This window comes from Bicyclus anynana, chromosome 3 (assembly GCF_947172395.1).
Source record: "Bicyclus anynana chromosome 3, ilBicAnyn1.1, whole genome shotgun sequence".
Lineage (NCBI taxonomy): Eukaryota > Metazoa > Arthropoda > Insecta > Lepidoptera > Nymphalidae > Bicyclus > Bicyclus anynana.
The window spans coordinates 18,516,658-18,535,172 of NC_069085.1; the positions used below are offsets into that span (position 1 = coordinate 18,516,658).

The following is an 18,515-nucleotide window of genomic DNA, read 5'->3' on the forward strand; positions in this document are numbered from 1 at the left end:
TGGCCGTGCCGAAGCGCGCACACTTTCAAGGCGGCGGTAGGCAGGCTTTAGTTTTAGCGTAAACATACCCCCGCCTGCGGATCTACGACATCAGATTTGCTATTCAATGGGCAATCGCGCCAATGATGACACGGCCCGAAATGCAACAACAAATCTTCCACCATGACCTCAGCTACGCGAGGCACTCAATTCCGTCCAATCATCAGTTTAACAATACGCCAATACCTCGGTAGCAAATTCGAGTCCTTGACCAGTATAAGGTCACTAACATTAGGAGACCGATTTGTCAGTCCACTTCACGCGCTGCTGCAAAAGATACAAATACTCCAGAGACCAACGATGCCAAAAGTTCTGGGTCATCTGATGCAACAATTCAAAGCGAGTCAAACGATAAGTTTTCGTGTCCCTGAAGGGGCACTCAGGCAACGCGCGGGCTGACCAACCAAACGATTGCGTAACTTGACTAACAGCTGACCAAAGAAACGAGAGCCTTCAAAGAGTTGGTCAGATAGGCAATGAATTACTTACGATCAAGGTCGATAGTTGACCTAGGTTGGTTGGCCCTAGCTGACGAGTTATATGAAGAGTAGGTTATGTGTGATATGTGGAGGTCGAAAATGGAGTGTTTCAATGTGTTCATCCGTCTGCAGGCCACATCAATCCGCTACCGGCCTATGCACTTCAATGTCCAAATATGTATAGTCCACTACCGCGGACAAAGTTAGTTCAAAACACAAAACTCCGTCATAATAACCGTAAAATGAAAACTCACTAGGTGACTTAGAGTGGGTGGGAGGCTTGAAAATTGTTCACAGAGACGCGTTCGATTAGTAATGTGTGAGTGAGAGACTTCTATCAATGCCGAAAGAAAATAGATTTTGTTGTCTAGACATAAGACCGGTTTTTCAACGCAATAAACACTTCATTCTCCAACAGTCAAAACATCGCGAGACGCGTTCCCGGACGCGTTCGTTTAAGAATGTGTGAGTGACGTCCCGTTGCCGAAGAAAAATTGTCTTTACCTTATCAAACATAAGACCGATTTTTTAACGCAGTATACACTTAATACTCCAAATATCGTACTGAAGCATGCGTGAGTGAGTCCCTGATTTTAATCCTTATTTTAAAAACATAATGTTTTTTTGTTTTAGTAGGATTATTTATCCGCTAAAGTAACAAGTTAATGTAACCCGACAGTATCATGAGGTAATATTAAAAGAAATAACTAAATAATAAAATTAATTTGAAATTTTAAAATTAATGACTGAAATATTTTTGTTTGCAATTTTTTTTCTTTTTTTTATGGATTACAAAAACCAAAAATAGTTGAATAAACCAATTGAGAAAAACAAAATAAAAAGACAAAAATGATTTTCTGTTACCCGAGATCGAACTCAGGATTCCTAGTTTATCGTACCTTGCGTACATACCACTGGTCCAAACGACTATGAGGAACTCGGTTGAAATTAATGTACGCTTACTATCAGACAATATGATGTAAATTCGCTGGCCACTGAGTATTTAGGAGTACGTATCTATTCTATAGGTCCTAATGGCTCGTACTTCTAAATACTCGCGGAGCTAGTCTTTGGAACGCGTCTCTCGGCGTACTTGTACTCGTAATACTCAGTACGTGTTTTAGCGAGTACGACTCACCTCTAGTTTTTGCTACAACGGTCAGCAATAGATTCCGCGGGGGGCCATCCACGCACCGTCGATCGGCGCACGAGCGACCCGAAGAACGAAAACGATAACCGTTCAATACCGTTCGCCCGCCAGCGCCCCGTACGCTGCCGGGCGGAGAATGGCGTAATCAGTTTCATTTGTTATTTAAGTTGTCCTGACAAATGTGAATCATTTGTTCGACATTTGTTTTCTTTTTATTTGAAGCCTTTTGCTAAAAATATAATAATAATAGTAATACTCAGTACGTGTTTTAGCATACACGACTCAGCTCTAATAATAAATCAGAACATTTTTCTACCTCTAGTACCTAGTAGTTTATTTCCGCAACCAACATATATGCATAAGTACTCCAGTCAATAGTCTTTGTAGTGCAGTTTTAGCCCCTTGGTGTATCTGTCTACGAAAATCATAAACTGCTGTCTGTCACAGACCACAAATGAAGCTGTCTGTAGTTTATTATGTCAAATGTCAAATCAATATGCTCTTTGCTCTTTAGTCTGTGTTCATGTTGTCAAACAGACAAACACGCGTGTCGTATCGTGGTTGAGTTGAGTGGTGATAAATATTACTTTTAGGTTATTTCCATATTAAAGAATATATTTTTAGTAAAATGTCTTTTCGTGGGAGAGGAGGTGGCGGCGGCCGCGGAGGGTTTGGAGGCCGCGGAGGCGGAGGAGGAGGCAGAGGATTCGGCGGAGGCCGAGGCAGAGGCGGCGGCGGTAGAGGCGGAGGTGGCGGCGGCTTCAACAGATACCAGGACGCAGGCCCTCCGGAGTCAGTCATTCCTCTCGGTCATTACGGCTGGACAGTGCAGGACGACCTCGTATGCAAAGTGGATATAGAAGACGTGCCGTACTTCAACGCGCCCATATTTCTTGAAAACAAGGAGCAAATTGGCAAAATTGACGAAATATTTGGTAACTTGCGAGACTACTACGTGTCTGTGAAACTGGGCGAGAATATAAAAGCGAAGAGTTTCAAGGACGGGCAACAATTTTTTATCGACCCCGCGAAATTATTGCCTTTAAAGAGGTTCTTGCCGCAGCCTCCGGGGGCTAAGCGCGGCGGCGGAGGGAGAGGTGGCGGACGCGGGGGCCGAGGTGGCGGAGGAGGCTTCAACAGAGGCGGAAGAGGTGGAGGTGGCTTCGGTCGTGGCGGTGGCGGAGGCGGCTTTGGTAGAGGAGGCGGAGGTGGGTTCGGCCGTGGCGGCGGCGGGCGCGGTGGCGGTGGGTTCGGCAGAGGTGGCGGCGGCGGGTTCGGTCGAGGCGGCGGTGGAAGAGGTGGTGGCTTTAGAGGTGGCCGATGAGAATAACCTCTTTTCGGTTCTACCTGCAGTGACTTTTTTGAGATGAACGATAATTATTCCAGTGTCAGTTGGTTTTAGTTCAGTGGTTTCATTAAGTGATAATATGAACAATCTAAGTACCTACTCATAAATGTTTTATGAATGTTTTTCTACTCTTAAGTAGTTTTGTATGGAAAAACTGACTAAAGTCTGATGTGACAAGAATAATAACAAATGCTGTGGTGACTATCATACTTATGCTAAGTAACAATAAACAAATTATCTGTTATATTTGTAGTGTTTTTTATGTATTGTCCAATAAATGTTATGTTAACTTCAAAAAGGTTCTACTATTTTGTATAAAAATTCAAATTACTAAAATACTTGTATTGTTCATATTCACATAACATAATGTTAAATGTCCACCTCACCTAAGTGTTATGAAAAACTGATTTGCTTAAGCAGTATAGAAGGCTGCAGATATTTTAGCTGATTTTTGTCTTACAGTTTTACATTTATCCAGACCAACCTAACAGATTTTTGTATACTTGTATAGACCAATGCAATCTGTATGAGGTCTCGTAAATAAGCTGCAGATGTATCTACACAGATATCCTACATAAAGTACGCTAAAATGAGAACTCACTAGGTAACTTCGAGTGGGTGGGAGGCATGCAAATTGCGAGGGGTGATGCCCCGTCCCTACACTGCTGATACCTAAAACTCTTGTGCTAAACATCTAACATAATATTTGTAATATAAATGCTCCAGTTTCACCTGCATATTTAGGTTATAATCCTATAGGAATACATGCATAAAATATACTTAGCCTATGTTGTGTGAAAATGTCATCTGATGGACAAAGAATTCTTAAAATCAATTTATGTATTTAAATCATATTGTATTGTAATAAATCAAATATCTTTATATTAGTTTCAGAGTTAACCCATTTTGATACAACATATTTAAAAAGGTCCCCAAAATGCTATATTTTTCTACATATTCACTTTCACTGTGAGATTAGATTTATCTTTTTTTTAACAGAATTGGTATGATTATTTGGGCATATTTATCACCATTGATGTCAACTGCTGGATAAAGGCAAGGAGTTCCAAACACCAGCCAGAGCCATATATAACAGCTCTCTTGTTTGATGATGGCCCACCTAGAGGGGAATCAACCAACTGTGCTTTACTGTTTTGTGTCCCCATTTTTACACCAATGGTACATTACTAATACTGTACTCGAAGTAAATAAGGCCATGTTTATTAAATCTATTGTTATATTCATAAGTTTCACATTAAATAGTTTGTATAAATATACAATAAATACTAATATTTAGAACGTTATTCTAATTTTTCTAAATCTTCTTTACTAGGCGTTGGTACAAAGTCGTAAGCCAACGCTCTACCTCTGTGGTTGAAGACGTAGAATGAGGTTAGATTGCGTTGGGTTTCCCATTTTATGTTATTCAATTCATTTGCAGCTGGAATCTCACGGAGCTTGCCTGCTATGTTCAAAACTCCCCAAATTACTGCAAACAAGCTTACTACAGCTTGAATTATTATCTGTAACAAAATTGTTCCATAATTAATAATGATATGTCAAAATTCTTAGACAAATAAATTCATGAGAATAACTCATGGATAAGGGGAAATGCTCTAAAATATTGGGAGTAACCTGGGTACTGGATTAAACAGTCATAATATATAAATCACGTTACATCATGAAATCTCAAAAATTGACATACAAATTGTTTTGTTGAGGAATGATCTAGTGAGACATTAATTTTATGAGGTCTTTAATCCACTAACACAAGTTATTTATAATGAAATTGGACTTTGGATTTTGATTTCACTTACATCTAAAGGAAGTGCTGTAAACTCTTGTGATGTGATTCGTAAGTAGGATCGATCTGAAATAGAATTGTTAAATTATTAGTTGTTGTTTAGTGTTGGTACCTAATCTTATGTCAGTCGACCCCCTATAAGATGGGCCAAGGACATCACACAGGGTGCAGGGAGCCGCTGGATTCTGGCGGCTCGAGACCGTTTTGTTTGGATGTCCATGCAAGAGCCCTATGTCCAGCAATGGATGTCCATCTGCTGTATCTGATGAATTATTAGATAAATACGTACGCTGTGCAGCAGAAAATGCAGAATGAAACAATGATATGAAGCCTACTATTACAATGATCTTGTGGACAGAAGCCATTATTAAATATTAACCTAAGCTTCACAAAAACAATTCACAGTAATAGTAATGTCGTTTCAACTTTGAACTTTCAATGGAATTGTACGAATTAAAATATTTTCGTTATTTAGAAAATAAATATTAATTTTACTCTCCGGCCACAGACGACAAATTTTTTGATTTTCGGTTATCGTCGGTAGGTATATGGCTCAGACCAATTACAAAAGGGCCTGACTCGCTAGAAGTTACCCCTTTGTCAATTATGAAGATTCAACGATCTAACGCGTTTAAAAAAGCTATTGCTATATAATCGATGTTTCATTACTGTAATCGTTTTCGTTGTGTAAAAATTTCTCTAAAAATGTCTGCTTGTGTACTAAAATGGTATAAAAAACAACTTTTAGTTTACTAAAAGATGAAGTTACTTTGATTTGTAAGTATTTGTAACTTCATTATCATCATCATCATAATCATCATCATCATCATTGCGCTTACTAGTGCGGGGTTGCCATTCCAGCACTTTGGGACCCTAACGTCCATCGGCTCTTCGAACTATGTGCAACACACCAACAAAATTGTCTGTCGTTTTTTGCGGGGGACGACGTAAACTCACACATCGAAAATATTTAATATCACTAAATATATCCTGTGTGTTTACATTACATATAACTATAAATGTTCAGTCATAATACAGACACGTTTAATTTTAACACAAGGAAGACTATAGACGCAGTTTGTATGAACACGTTAGATCATGATCATATATGATTTGCTAGAGGAGTAACCTCTAGCGAGGCAGGTCCTATAGAGAGTAATTAATCTGAGCCAAAGTCAGCCAAAATGCCAAGTTTCAAGACACCGGATTTCCGGTGATTTAATCTGTCAATGTCAAATCATTATTGTTTTGTGATTTTGTCTATGGTCATAAATGTGTGTTTGGCTTGGAGGTGGCGGTTGTATATCCATTTAATTAAAAAATATTTTCGTGAATAAAAAACTAAAATTTGTTAGCTAAGATGCCTGTACGAAGAATGGAGGAGTTTGAAATCGATAGAAAGCCTACAAGAAAACCAGCAAAACAAAAGTTCTATGAGTTTCTTTACAACCAAGAGACTGGTGCTATATTGGGAAGAACTCCAGAAAGTTGGGGTAACTATTATACATTTATCCTATTTCTTGTTTTAGAAATTATTACGCTAACGAACTGCACTACAAGTATTTATTAAAATAATAATATATAACTTCAAGATTTAAAAGAAAGTTTTGTTTTGTATAGAGGGCGTGGCTTTGTTCTAAACTTTTAAACTAACAGATAAGTTTTTAATTTATTAATAATAATTAGGCAATTACTTTATCCAATTAGCATCCTATTTTAAATAGATTAAATTACTTTGAATGTAAATTGAATTGTAATACATTAGTTATGCAAGATCTAGTTTTTAATTTAATTATAGTTAATAAAAATAAATTTAAATAGCGCCCGCCGGCCGGTAATTATGAAACATTTTGGAGCTGTGTTTTTGTTCATAATTAGATTTATGCCAGGATCTACAAACGAGAGGTTCAGTTCTTTTGAATTAGAGCTTTCTATTTTGTAGTCCATTGTTAGATTTGAGTTGGACTACAGAAATATCATCACCAAAAGCCTGTAGCAGTCCACTGCCGGCCTTTCCGAGAGTGCCTTCCAGCCATTTCCCATTACCTTCTTAATGATGTACCACATGCTGGTCCATAGTCTCCACTTCAAAACAGTCTGCCCCAGCGGCCATCTATTGTACGACAGATATGGCCCGTCCTATGCCAATTCAGTTTGCTAATCCTTTGGGCTATGTTGATAATTTTCATTCTCTTATGGTTTTCCTCATGTCGTATTTTGTCCTTCAGAGAGACTGCTAACATAGCTGTCTCCATAGCTCGCTGAGTGACTTTAAATTTGTGGATAAGGCCAACTGTCAGTGTACATGTTTCTGTTCCATATGTCATCAACACCAAGACACACTCATTGAAGACTTTTGTTTCAGGCTTTAGTGTATTGAGAAATTGTTAATATTATAAAGAGGAAAGATTCAATTGTTTGTTTTTTATTTGTATGTTTGTTTGTCATTGAATAAATGAGAAGATGAAGTGAGGGGGGCTGGCAAAAATATACAAGAAGCTACACCACTCCTTATTCACCCTAATTTCTTGACAAACAAGCCAACAGGAGTAACTCTTGACCAATGATTATCTGAGGTGTCTGAAATGTAAATGCATACCCAACCTGGACATTTTATGATAGAATGCACCAAATAAGTGACAATTCCAAATTAGGATTCCACAAGAAAAAGACACTCGCTACACATTTGGACTCATCGCAGATTGGTTATGGTATTTATATGGGATGAAAAAGGAGTGTAGAATAAAAATAATTCTATGATGGATTGATTATGGTCATCATTGTTTATAAATATTGGATGCCTGCTACTTAGTCCACTTGAAATTCAGTTTTTTACAAATCCTGTGGGTACCATGGCTTTTTTGGTATAAATAGTATCTTACATGTTGCTTAATAACCTTTATCTTCTAGTGAATGTCCAATTAAAATTGGTCCCGCCGTTCCAAAGATTAGCCAAATATAAAGAAAGACAGATAAACAAAAATTTCATTATGATTTGGTATCTTGTACCTACCTAACTTTAAGCACATACATGCACGCACGCACCCATACACGTGACTAGAAGACGCCCGCGACTTCGCCCGCGTGAAAATCGGTGTTAACCCCATAACCCATTACACATTACATAAGCGGTAGAGTTTTTTAACACCACAGGGGTAGAATTTTGAAATTCCTTGAATCAAATTAAGTATTTTTCTGGTAGTACACATATAAATTTTTATTGTGTATAACTGAGTAATTGAGGGAATTTCCATGCAAATATTCATCCCCTATTTCACCCCAATGTATTTTTATTTTCACGACAGTAAGTATGTAGAATCTACGCGTCGTATGAATTTCAACATATGCCGCGTTATATTTGAATTCATTTAGTAGTTTCAACGGGATGCGCGAGTGACAACAAGATGGACAGACACAAAAATAAAAACGGCCTCCGTGACGCAGTGGTATGCACGATGCATTTACAAGACGGAGGTCCTGGGTTCGATCCCCGGTTAGGCCGATTGAGTTTTTCTTAATTGGCCCTGGTCTTTCTGGTGGGAGGCTTCGGCCATGGCCAGTTACCACCCTATTGACAAAGACGTACCGCCAAGCGATTTAGACAAATCGTTTGGCGGCATGTCTGTGTCTTTGTCACATATGAAACTCAACTTAGGAAAAATCACAAAACATAAAATCTGAAAGAAAGAAAACCTTGTTTTATTCCTGAAATGGATCAAGAAGATCTGAAGACCCTATGAAAATTATGGACAACTCACTCTACTCTTTTTATGGTTGGTACATTTAGTCATCACCAGGCTCTTAGTCATTATGAGGCAATATCAACAATTAGAGGCAAATTAAAAAAAATAGTAACAGTTTACGTACGACCTTTACAACAGCTCGTTAAGGGGAAGCCTCAAGAGTCCTTTTAATTTAAGCGTGCCAGTTAGATATAAAATAGTCTAGCCGTAATCTGGAAGCCATATAAGCGCTCGGAATGTAACTGCACAAGGACTCGTATTAATCCGCCGGGTCACAGGTGTTGGTATAACAATTACGGTTAAACTGGGCTATTGATTGCGCCAAGCCTTTGTCACTTAATACGGCATTAAGCAAAGATTTTATAATAGAGATATGTTATATGTAGCGCGTCAAAACTGAGGCGAAAAAAAGCGGCTTGCCTTAATTTCATTGACTCGCGTAGTAAACAACGAAAGTTATTTAAATAGGTAATATCTGAATATTGTATACAATGTCGAGTTGTGTGTTCAGGAAGTGTAAAGCTGTATGTATCACTTTTTGCGGTGATTTTATAGGCACGTAACATGTCTATAATATATAATGTCGTTAGCATTATAAATGATAATAATTTTTCGCACGTGTGTAAGATTGTCTCATGAGAATTGTTTACGTCATGCATATTGCATAGGCTAGGCTAGTTACCGATAATTACGTATCGCCAAGCGATTTAGAGTTCTGGTACTATGTCGTGTAGAAGCCAAAAGGGGTGTGGATTTTCATCGTCCTCCTGACAAGTTAGCATGCTGTCATATAAGATTGCATCATGACTTACCATCAGGTGTGATAGTAGTGAAGGTATAAAGAATAAAATAATTACCTAACCCGCATTGGAACACGTGGTGGGCTTACCTACTTGAAATAAACGGATTCGATGTGATTAGATAGGCTTATTCTTGTTTGCCAAGGTCAGTTTCACAGTCGATAGCTATGCAATAGTAATTGAGAGGGTGTTTTGATGTTGTCACTTGTCAACAGGTAAGATCCTGATCTTCTACGCGATATTCTACATCGTGCTGGCGTCACTATTCGCGATATGCCTGGTGACGTTCCTCCAGCACTTCATCAACCCGCGAGTGCCTCGTCTGCAGCTGGACGGCGGGCTGATCGGCACCAGCCCCGGCCTGGGCTTCCGTCCCCTGCCGCCAGATGAACGCAGCACTCTCATCTGGTACAAGGGCACCGGGTACGAGAGCTACAAGTATTGGGAGGATGAGCTCAAGGAATTCCTCAAAGGTAATTGCACTAATCAGCTCGTGTTGCGCCGTTTTACTGATTAGCACTAGTCCTGGATTGGGCTTTCGTTTTCTGCCGCCTTGTGAGCGCAGCTCGCTGATCTGGTACAACGGCATCGGCTACGAGAGCTGTCAGTATGTAAAGAATTAGTCATTTCCACTCCCCATTAAACCAAAATGTAAAAATTAAGCATAATTTAGCACAATGGTGATGTTATAACAGAGACTTAAAAAAATGATTTTTAAAAGGGCATTTAGCGTATACGTTTTACAAAAGAGCAACTGTTGAGTTTATTGCCGAGTCTTTTCAGCTAAACCTGCCTTCCTAACCTTGGCGGTAGAGTTATCTTGTCAAACTTGATGTTTGAAAAGTGCTTGTAGACTGAGCTTCCTTGAAATATAAGATTTTTCATTTTATTTGTAGTGTACAAGCAGAAAGGTCAGACAGCGGGCGCGGGCCAGAACATCTTCAATTGCAACTTCAAGAGCCCGCCGCCGCCGGGCAAGGTCTGCGACGTGGACATCCGCAGCTGGGAGCCCTGCATCGAGGAGAACCACTTCTCCTTCCACAAGTCCTCGCCCTGCATATTCCTTAAGCTGAATAGGTGACTACGCCAAACATCTTTATTCTCGGGATTACCTCTAGGAAGTTGTGCGAAGTTGACTTCTGCTTACGAGTTCTGCATCAATGAAACACTTCTCCTTCCACAAGTCTTAGCTCTGCATATTCCTCAAGCTGAACAGGATCGCCAAACACTTGTCTACACTCAGGATTACTTTTGAAAATCCAGTGTTAGAATGTCAAGCAGTTGCCAATGTCCACGAATCCACGAAAAATTTCAGCCATATTAATTTTTCATCTTTGTTTAATCTTAAATTCTAACGAAATTGTGTTCCTCTCCTTTAAGCTTCATCCCCTTTAAGTTTTATTTTTGCGGCAAAAGATAGAATAAACCTTGAAGGTTCAATCTATTGCATATATATTTAGTTGGTGACACTGATGATGCTCCTGTTCCAGGATCTACGGCTGGCGGCCCGAGTTCTACAACGATGTGAATCACCTGCCTAGTGATATGCCGCACGACTTGCAGGCACACATCAGGAACATGACTGACTATAATCCTGATTATGTAAGTTGGTCCCCTAGTTGGTGGAACAAGAAGTTGATATTTTTTGAAATGCTTCAGAGATTAAGGAATTATAGAAGTTTCCCTGACGCAGTTATGCTAAGTACTGAATACTTAGCACTCCTGCGTCCAGAAGTTCTGCTAAGGAAAATATTTATTCTGTTCAACACTAATTCTGCTAAGCGAATTAACAGTTATGTCCAGCAACAGTTCTGCTAAGTAAACTTATTATTCTCTTCGGCAGCAGTTCTGCTAAGTAAACTTATTCATCTCTTCGACAGTAGTTCTGCTACGCAAGCAATAAAAGGGTAGTTGACTCATATCAAATTTAATATATACAATATTAATTTCGCATAGTACATGAAATAAGAGTCCGAAATATATCGATATTAATTTATAAAAGTTAAGGATTTCATAGCATATTTAATTTAAAAATCATGTATTTTTTAAAAATTTCCAAACGTAAAAGACGCTGTCGTCCATTTTGTGACGTCACAATGTTACTTGATGTACTAAACGTCAAAGTAATTCTAATATTTTTGTCAAACGTTCCATTTGTAAGGGATTTATTATAGCGACGTCATGAAACAGTTGAAATATTTTTCATCATGGCCGACAGGCGTTTTGCTAATTGTCAAAAACATAATATAAAAACTGAAATTTTCATGTAGTCACGTCTCGTAAAAATATGAAATAAAAAATTCAATATAGTAGAATGATAATGAACCATTTAAGACCATTTAAAAAAGTGTCAACTAGACTGTTTATCAGCAATTCTGCTAAATCAAGTAATTGGTCTGTCCACCAGCAGTTCTGCTAAGTAATTGTTCTATTCAGTAGCAGTTTGGTCCATCAGCAGTTCTGCTAAGTAATTGTTCTATTCAGTAGCAGTTCTGTCCATCAGCAGTTCTGCTAAGTAATTGTTCTATTCAGTAGCAGTTCTGTCCATCAGCAGTTCCGCTATGTAATTGTTCAGTCCTGGAGCAGTTCCGCTGATCAAGTGTTCTGTGCAGGTGAACATGGTGTGGGTGTCGTGCCAGGGCGAGACGCCGGCGGACAAGGAGAACATCGGCCTCATCCGGTACCTGCCGCACCCCGGCTTCCCCGGATACTTCTACCCCTACAACAACGCCGAGGGGTACCTCAGCCCGCTGGTGGCGGTGCACCTGGTGCGGCCCAAGAGTGAGTACTTTCATCATCATCATCATCATCATCATCATCATCATCATCATCATCAGCCTCAGACCAATTACCTTCTATTTGACTTGCATCACAGTCGAATTCATCAACAAAATTGTCTGTCATTTTTTGAGGGGGACAAGGTAACACATTGAGAATATTTTAGCACCATAAAATGTGTTTACGTTACACACAAATATAAATTTTAAATCGTAATACACAGACATGTAATTTGAACACAATGACCCATAAATTATATAGATGCAGTTTGTATGATCATGATCGTATAGTTTTGACAGAGGGGTAACCTCACAAGGCAGGTCCTATAGGAGATAATTGGTTGTTATCAGCTGATGGACGTCTACTGCATTGAGACAAACATCCAGCAGCTCACTGCAATCTGATTGAAGTCCTGACTCTGCTCAGTAGAACCTGCCTTCCGAACCGGTGGTAGATTCTTTACAAATAGTCAAATGAGGTGTCAAAGTGCTTGTAAACTGAGCCTACTTGAAATAAATGAATTGTAAATTTGTCCATGGTCCACTCAGTTGCTGGGCGACCAACACATTTTAGCACCCCAGGATTCAAACATTATTCTGCAAACTTTTTATTTAACTATTCCATAAATAAGGAGGATATTCAATATTGTTTATCTAGTTTTTGATCAAAAATTGCACAGTGATTATATTACTTGTTTTATCTTTGAATTCCGCGATAGTTGAAAGAAAACAGTTAACATAAACATAACTATTACTATTTAATTTGCCCAGGTTTTTATTTACTTCTATGTGAGGGTTAAATTTTGAAAGCTCAATTGAAAGCATAGATACTATGCTATATAATGTTATAAATATATTTATCTCCATAAGATAACCCAATTGGGAATGCCAATGGTTGTTATCTATGACCTCGGACATAAAAATAAATTATATTTATCCCAACCAAAACTGATAGAGACGGATGTCCTTTTGATGTTTGCTGTCAATGGCTAATTGTCTCATTAGCCTATGTGACTTACAATCACGAGGTCCTGGGTTCCTGGATACTGGGTTGGGTGATAAATTAGTGAGAATTTATTTCTTTTCAAAATATTTCCAAGCCCCGTTCCCAAAATTCAAGTCATTATTATAATCTGATAGTGGTTGTTAAAGAATTGAACATTATCACCTTAGGCACAGTGAGCTGTGATAGTCCAGTGGATATGACAACTGCTTCCGATTCCGGAAGGTGCGGGATCGCAACCGGTCCGGAGCATGCACCTCCAACTTTTCAGTTGTGTGCATTTTAAGAAAATAAATATCACGTGTCTCAAACGGTGAAGGAAAAACATTGTGAGGAAACCTGCGTACCAGAGAATTTACTTAATTCTCTGTGTATGTAAAGTCTGTCAATCCGCAATGGGCGAGCGTGGTGGATCATTGGCCTAACCCATTTCATTCTGAGAGGAGACTCAAGCTCAGTAGTGATATGGGTTGATAATGATGACCTTAGGCCTTCCAACATGTTAGAAGGGAAGCCTGGCTGTGGTGTGGCTAATAATAAAGAATATTTACTTGTCTTTATGAAAACTAATTTTTCCCCACAGCTGGTATCCTGATCAACATAGAGTGCCGTGCGTGGGCGCAGAACATCAAGTACAGTAGAAAGGACCGCATCGGAGTGGTGCACTTCGAGCTCATGATAGAGTAGACCAGACCAGACCAGACCAGACTAGACCGGAGAAGACCAGGGAAGCCTCACTGCCATATTCACATACCTCATTCTATACTATATTGTCTCTCAGTGCATCCAATATATCAATAGGGGATGAGTTGGTTAAGAAATGTTGACTCGAGTTGGTGGCCGGATGGGTGACCGACTTTGGATGTCTTTTCCTCCGGACTTCGGAGAGCAAGTGGAGTAAGTTTTGGTCATTATCATTTAATACCTGATAATAGTTTTAGTTTTTTTTTATTACTTTAAAGTAATAGTTGATGCAAGCATGCATTCCACTTGATGATTAGTGAAAATCCCATGACCTGAGTTGGAAGAGCTACACACTATGTTTGGTCCTCAGACCAATTACCTTCTATAGGACCTCTGTCAAAACTATATGATCATGATCAAACGTGTTCATACTAACTGCATCTATAGAATATACATGCAGTTTGTATGAATGTTGTCAAAAACGATGTTTCATTGTGTTAAAATTACACATGTGTGTATTATGATTTAAAATTTATATTTCTGTGTGTAGTGTAAGGACACAGGATATATTTATTGGTGTTAAATATTTTCGATGTGTGAGTTTACCTCGTCCCCCTCAAAAAATGACAAACAATTTTGGTGGTGAATTTAAATGCAATACAAGTCCAATAGAAGGTAATTGCTCTGAGGTTTGGTCGCCCTGTGAGACATCATAGTAAAGTTAGTAAATATGTGTGTGCCAGTGTTGTTGACTCCTGACATGGTCATATTGGTCACATTGGTCACATTGGTCATACTGGTCATATTGGTCGAGTGCCGTTAGAGATAATTTTGTAAATGAGTGTACTTTGTATGGAGGAAATGTTTCTTTTGAATGTATAGAATGAATAGTACAGTGCGCGCCACGGAAGTAAGAATTATTTTACAAATATATTTTAATAACTTACGTGTTTTTGTATGGTGATTGTTGACATATCAAGCATATTATGGTCGCTTTTGTGGGTGTTTTTTTTTTATAGTAATAATCTTTGTATCAAGGAAATGGCATACCGTCGCCTATAAATAGAGGAATAATTCATAGATATGTAAGGACATAATATATCCTTACAAAACCTTTTTTTTTCAGTGGGGAAATCTTCATGGATACCTTATATAAGAATGTCTTATTGCCATCAGGCGACGAGTCGGAACACCGTGGGTTTTTGTTCGGTTGAAGTCTGTCCAGCGCCCCTAGACAAGTGGCACGTGGATTCTCTTTCTACGATCGCTAACGCTTCGAAAACTAGAAAAATATATGGGAATGACAAATCTTGATCACGTGACCTGTCGATAGCAAATGTCATTCCCATAAATTTTTCTAGTTTTCGAAGCGTTGGCGATCGTAGAAAGAGAATCGACGTGCTAGTTGGCTAGGGGGGCTGTCCTGTAATGCGTTTCTCGACCAAAGGCGTAGATATTGAATCTCATATCATTAACGCCTAAAGCAGCAATGCTTGGCGGCAATAATAGAAAGTATTACCACCAGATAGTACTTTCGCGACTTAATAAGTAACAGAAAGCCTAATAAAATGTGAAGAATCTTCCATGTAGTCTCAACCTTCGTGGCGCGAATCGTATGAATGAAATAAATAGCTGCCATTCCAAACACCAAAGGCATTTGGGAAGTATGTATGCATTTTATAGAAATACATTATACTTTTATTCAATTTATAATATTATAAAAGATTATGTAGTAAAAAGTCCGGCCGCTCAGATATTGCGTTTCTGACACCTCAATATCACCTTTAATTATTTGTTAATTAATTAATTGTTAGTAGTTTTAGCTCAAAATGAATAAGTTTATTGTAAGTATTCAATTTTTAATGTCATTACTCGTTATTAAGGCTAATAAAAGATATTTAAATATCTGATTGACATTATCTCTCTCATTGACATTGACGAAACGCAATCTCTGAGCGGCCGGACTTTAGTCTACTTTACTTTAGACTAATGGACTGCTTTAGGAATCTCAATAAATCTCAGTGAAATAATGCATGTATTATGTATGCAAGTACTGAAAAAATCGTGATGTAGCTTCCATAGATCAACAATATATTTTATAGTAATATTTGTATTAATTAATTAATCATATCAAAATTACTAAATCAGTTTAAACATAAATTGTCAATTATATTGCGTAGTGTGTGGACCATATTATATTGATGAATATTGTTGACAGTTCGGTATGGACAATATTATTGACAGTTCTGTATTGACAATATTATTGACAGTTCTGTATAGACAATATTTTTGACAGTTCTGTATTGACAATATTAGTGATTGTTCTGAATTGACAATATTATCGATATTTCTGAGTTGACAATATTATTGACAGTTCTGTATTGAGAATATTATTGACAGTTCTGTATTGAGAATATTATTCACAGTTCTGGATAGACAATATTATTGACAGTTCAGTATGGACAATATTATTGATAGTTCTGAATTGACTATATTATTGACAGTTCTGTATTGACAATATTATTATGTAAGATGCGTCTAGAATAACGTTACAGGGACGGGAGGGATAATATGACAAGTAGATTATGTTTTGGAATAAGTAGAAAATAAATGACTTAAATGTATTCCGTCCAAAAAACTTTAAAAATGTTTTCATTTTTATATGTAGCATAACGTTTTATTTATTTGTGTTTTAGTTTTATCTATTATTATTTTTACTGCGATTTGAGGATTTTAAAGGTTATTTTTTTAATATATTTTTTATTTATATATAATAGTAATATTATGTTGTGTTGCCAGTAAAAAAATGTACATTCCGTCTTAATAATATTTAGTATCATATTCTGCTAGGTGCGCTGACTGAAATTGTGAACGAATATGAGCTTTAATACACGGGAGAATTGAGTTCATTTTACTTTAACCATACCATATATTATACAATACCTTGTCGGTCATAAATGAATATAGTATAGTATGGTAGAATCTTTACAAATAGTCAACTGACGTGTCAAAAGTGCTTGTAAATTGAGCCTACTTGAAATAAATGAATTTTGATTTTGATTTTGATTTATATTAGGACAATACATCACTATCTAGCTCGAAGGTAAGCTAGCCTATGTTATGTGTACTAGCGGACGCCCGCGACTCCGTCCACCTTTAGACCTCCCTACTCCGGCGTCCTCGTAAAATCCATTCTTAGCGGACCTTTACTATCTATAAACTACCTCCCTGCCAAATTTCATTTTTGTACGTCAAGCGGTTTTTGAGATTTCGTGATGAATTCTTTACATTTATATTGTAAGATACATAAATCCACACAGATACTAGAAAACTCCTGTGCTCATCACACAAAAAAATTCCAGTTGTGGGAGTCGAACCCACGACTGTGGCTGCAGAAAGCAGGGTCTCTAACCACTGCGCCATGCAGCTGTCATTGACAAGTTAATAGAAAAAATTACAAGATGGAGGTCCTGGGTTCGATCCCCGGCATGGCCGATTGAGGTTGTCTTAATTGGTCCAGGTCTGGCTGGCGGCTAGTTACCACCCCACCGACAAAGACGTACCACCAAGCGATTTAGCGTTCCGGTACGATGTCTAGAAACCGAAAGGGGTGTCATTTTCATCCTACTCCTAACAAGTTAGCCCGCTTTCATCTTAGATAGCATCATCACTTACCATCAGGAGAAATTGTAGTCAAGGGCTAATTTGTAAAGAATAAAAAAGAGGATCAACAGAAGTGATAACTTAAACCTGCTGCCGTATGCGTGATAGAAAAGACAGAGTGACGCGTTACGATACGTAGCAGTTAACCCACCCATCAGAAGTTATTACTTTAAAAATCATATATCTACGAGTATGTATGACAATGCTAGTTTTGTGCATTTATTTGTATGTAAATAAGACTCATTAAAATTAATGCAATTCAAGAATCTCGCTGTATGATTTATATTTGTATGAATATTGTTTATGTAATCCGTCCATTGTGTATTTTACATTAATGATTACTAAGTCTGACGACTGTTTGTGTGTGCCTCGAATACTTACCAATAAAATGTAGATTTTTATAAGCTTTTGTTTTTTTATTTTTTAGCACTCTACGATATTAAAGCCCTTTTGAAGTTCATTCGAATGGTATTTCAATATATTCGAATTACCTACGTATATTATAAATTTTAACAAGCGGACCACTCGTGGTTTTACATGCGTAAATAACGTTTCCATGGAAATACGGGGATAAAATGTTACTGATAATGTAGCTTTCCATTGATGAAAAGTCCTCTTTACTTATTAGTGTAGATTAATTAAATTTTCTTTTTTCTGATTGAGTAATAGATTTCTTAAACACTTGAATTTGTTATACTTTACAATAATTTTGAACTTAAGAATAAACCAACTGTGTATTATTGAAATGGCTAAGTTTAACCCCAAGACTATATTAAACTTGATGGTACTAAAGCCCTACTCGATACCACTCGATCCTATTGACCAACAAACAAATTAAAAATGAGGGTAAAAATCGCTAGTTTCACACATAATTATAATTGTAATCAATTTGTTCTTAAATTAATCAAAATTAATTTTGATTAATAAACTTGGAACAGTTGCCTATATATTATATTTACGTAGGTATTTTAATAACATTTTATAAAAAAAAAAACAATACATAATTTAAAATAAAAAAGTTATAA

At 37.6% G+C, this 18,515-nt stretch overlaps 3 protein-coding genes across 3 annotated transcripts; 2 read left to right on the forward strand and 1 right to left on the reverse strand.

The window, feature by feature from the left end:
- The first annotated feature begins 2,182 nt into the window (after positions 1-2,182).
- LOC112049341 (probable H/ACA ribonucleoprotein complex subunit 1) lies at positions 2,183-3,262 on the forward strand. The gene has a single exon (XM_024087194.2). The coding sequence runs from the start codon at positions 2,297-2,299 to the stop codon at positions 2,990-2,992; it is 696 nt and encodes a 231-aa protein (XP_023942962.1). The 5' UTR covers positions 2,183-2,296; the 3' UTR covers positions 2,993-3,262.
- Positions 3,263-4,235: 973 nt separating this feature from the next.
- LOC112049342 (ER membrane protein complex subunit 5) lies at positions 4,236-5,340 on the reverse strand. The gene is made up of 3 exons (XM_024087195.2): positions 5,110-5,340; positions 4,834-4,886; positions 4,236-4,539 (listed from the first exon to the last, which is right to left on the reverse strand). Exons 1-3 carry the CDS (start codon positions 5,183-5,185, stop codon positions 4,318-4,320), a joined length of 351 nt encoding a protein of 116 aa, XP_023942963.1. The 5' UTR covers positions 5,186-5,340; the 3' UTR covers positions 4,236-4,317.
- A 732-nt stretch (positions 5,341-6,072) lies between these two features.
- On the forward strand, positions 6,073-17,896 carry LOC112049334 (sodium/potassium-transporting ATPase subunit beta-2). Its single transcript, XM_024087188.2, has 6 exons — positions 6,073-6,313; positions 9,579-9,836; positions 10,260-10,440; positions 10,854-10,965; positions 11,976-12,144; positions 13,727-17,896. Exons 1-6 carry the CDS (start codon positions 6,181-6,183, stop codon positions 13,828-13,830), a joined length of 957 nt encoding a protein of 318 aa, XP_023942956.1. The 5' UTR covers positions 6,073-6,180; the 3' UTR covers positions 13,831-17,896.
- Positions 17,897-18,515: the final 619 nt, after the last annotated feature.

What these genes read in the sequence shown, in the direction of transcription:
- LOC112049334 (XM_024087188.2), top strand. Translation starts at nt 6,181, where the DNA reads ATGCCTGTACGAAGAATGGAGGAGTTTGAAATCGATAGAAAGCCTACA. An exon ending in AAGAACTCCAGAAAGTTGGG is followed by an intron (nt 6,314 to 9,578) that starts GTAACTATTATA and finishes ACTTGTCAACAG; the next exon opens with GTAAGATCCTGATCTTCTAC. An exon ending in CTGACTATAATCCTGATTAT is followed by an intron (nt 10,966 to 11,975) that starts GTAAGTTGGTCC and finishes TGTTCTGTGCAG; the next exon opens with GTGAACATGGTGTGGGTGTC.
- LOC112049342 (XM_024087195.2), bottom strand. Translation starts at nt 5,185, where the DNA reads ATGGCTTCTGTCCACAAGATCATTGTAATAGTAGGCTTCATATCATTG. An exon ending in TGCATTTTCTGCTGCACAGC is followed by an intron (nt 4,887 to 5,109) that starts GTACGTATTTAT and finishes ATTCTATTTCAG; the next exon opens with ATCGATCCTACTTACGAATC. An exon ending in TTACAGCACTTCCTTTAGAT is followed by an intron (nt 4,540 to 4,833) that starts GTAAGTGAAATC and finishes ATTTTGTTACAG; the next exon opens with ATAATAATTCAAGCTGTAGT.
- LOC112049341 (XM_024087194.2), top strand. Translation starts at nt 2,297, where the DNA reads ATGTCTTTTCGTGGGAGAGGAGGTGGCGGCGGCCGCGGAGGGTTTGGA.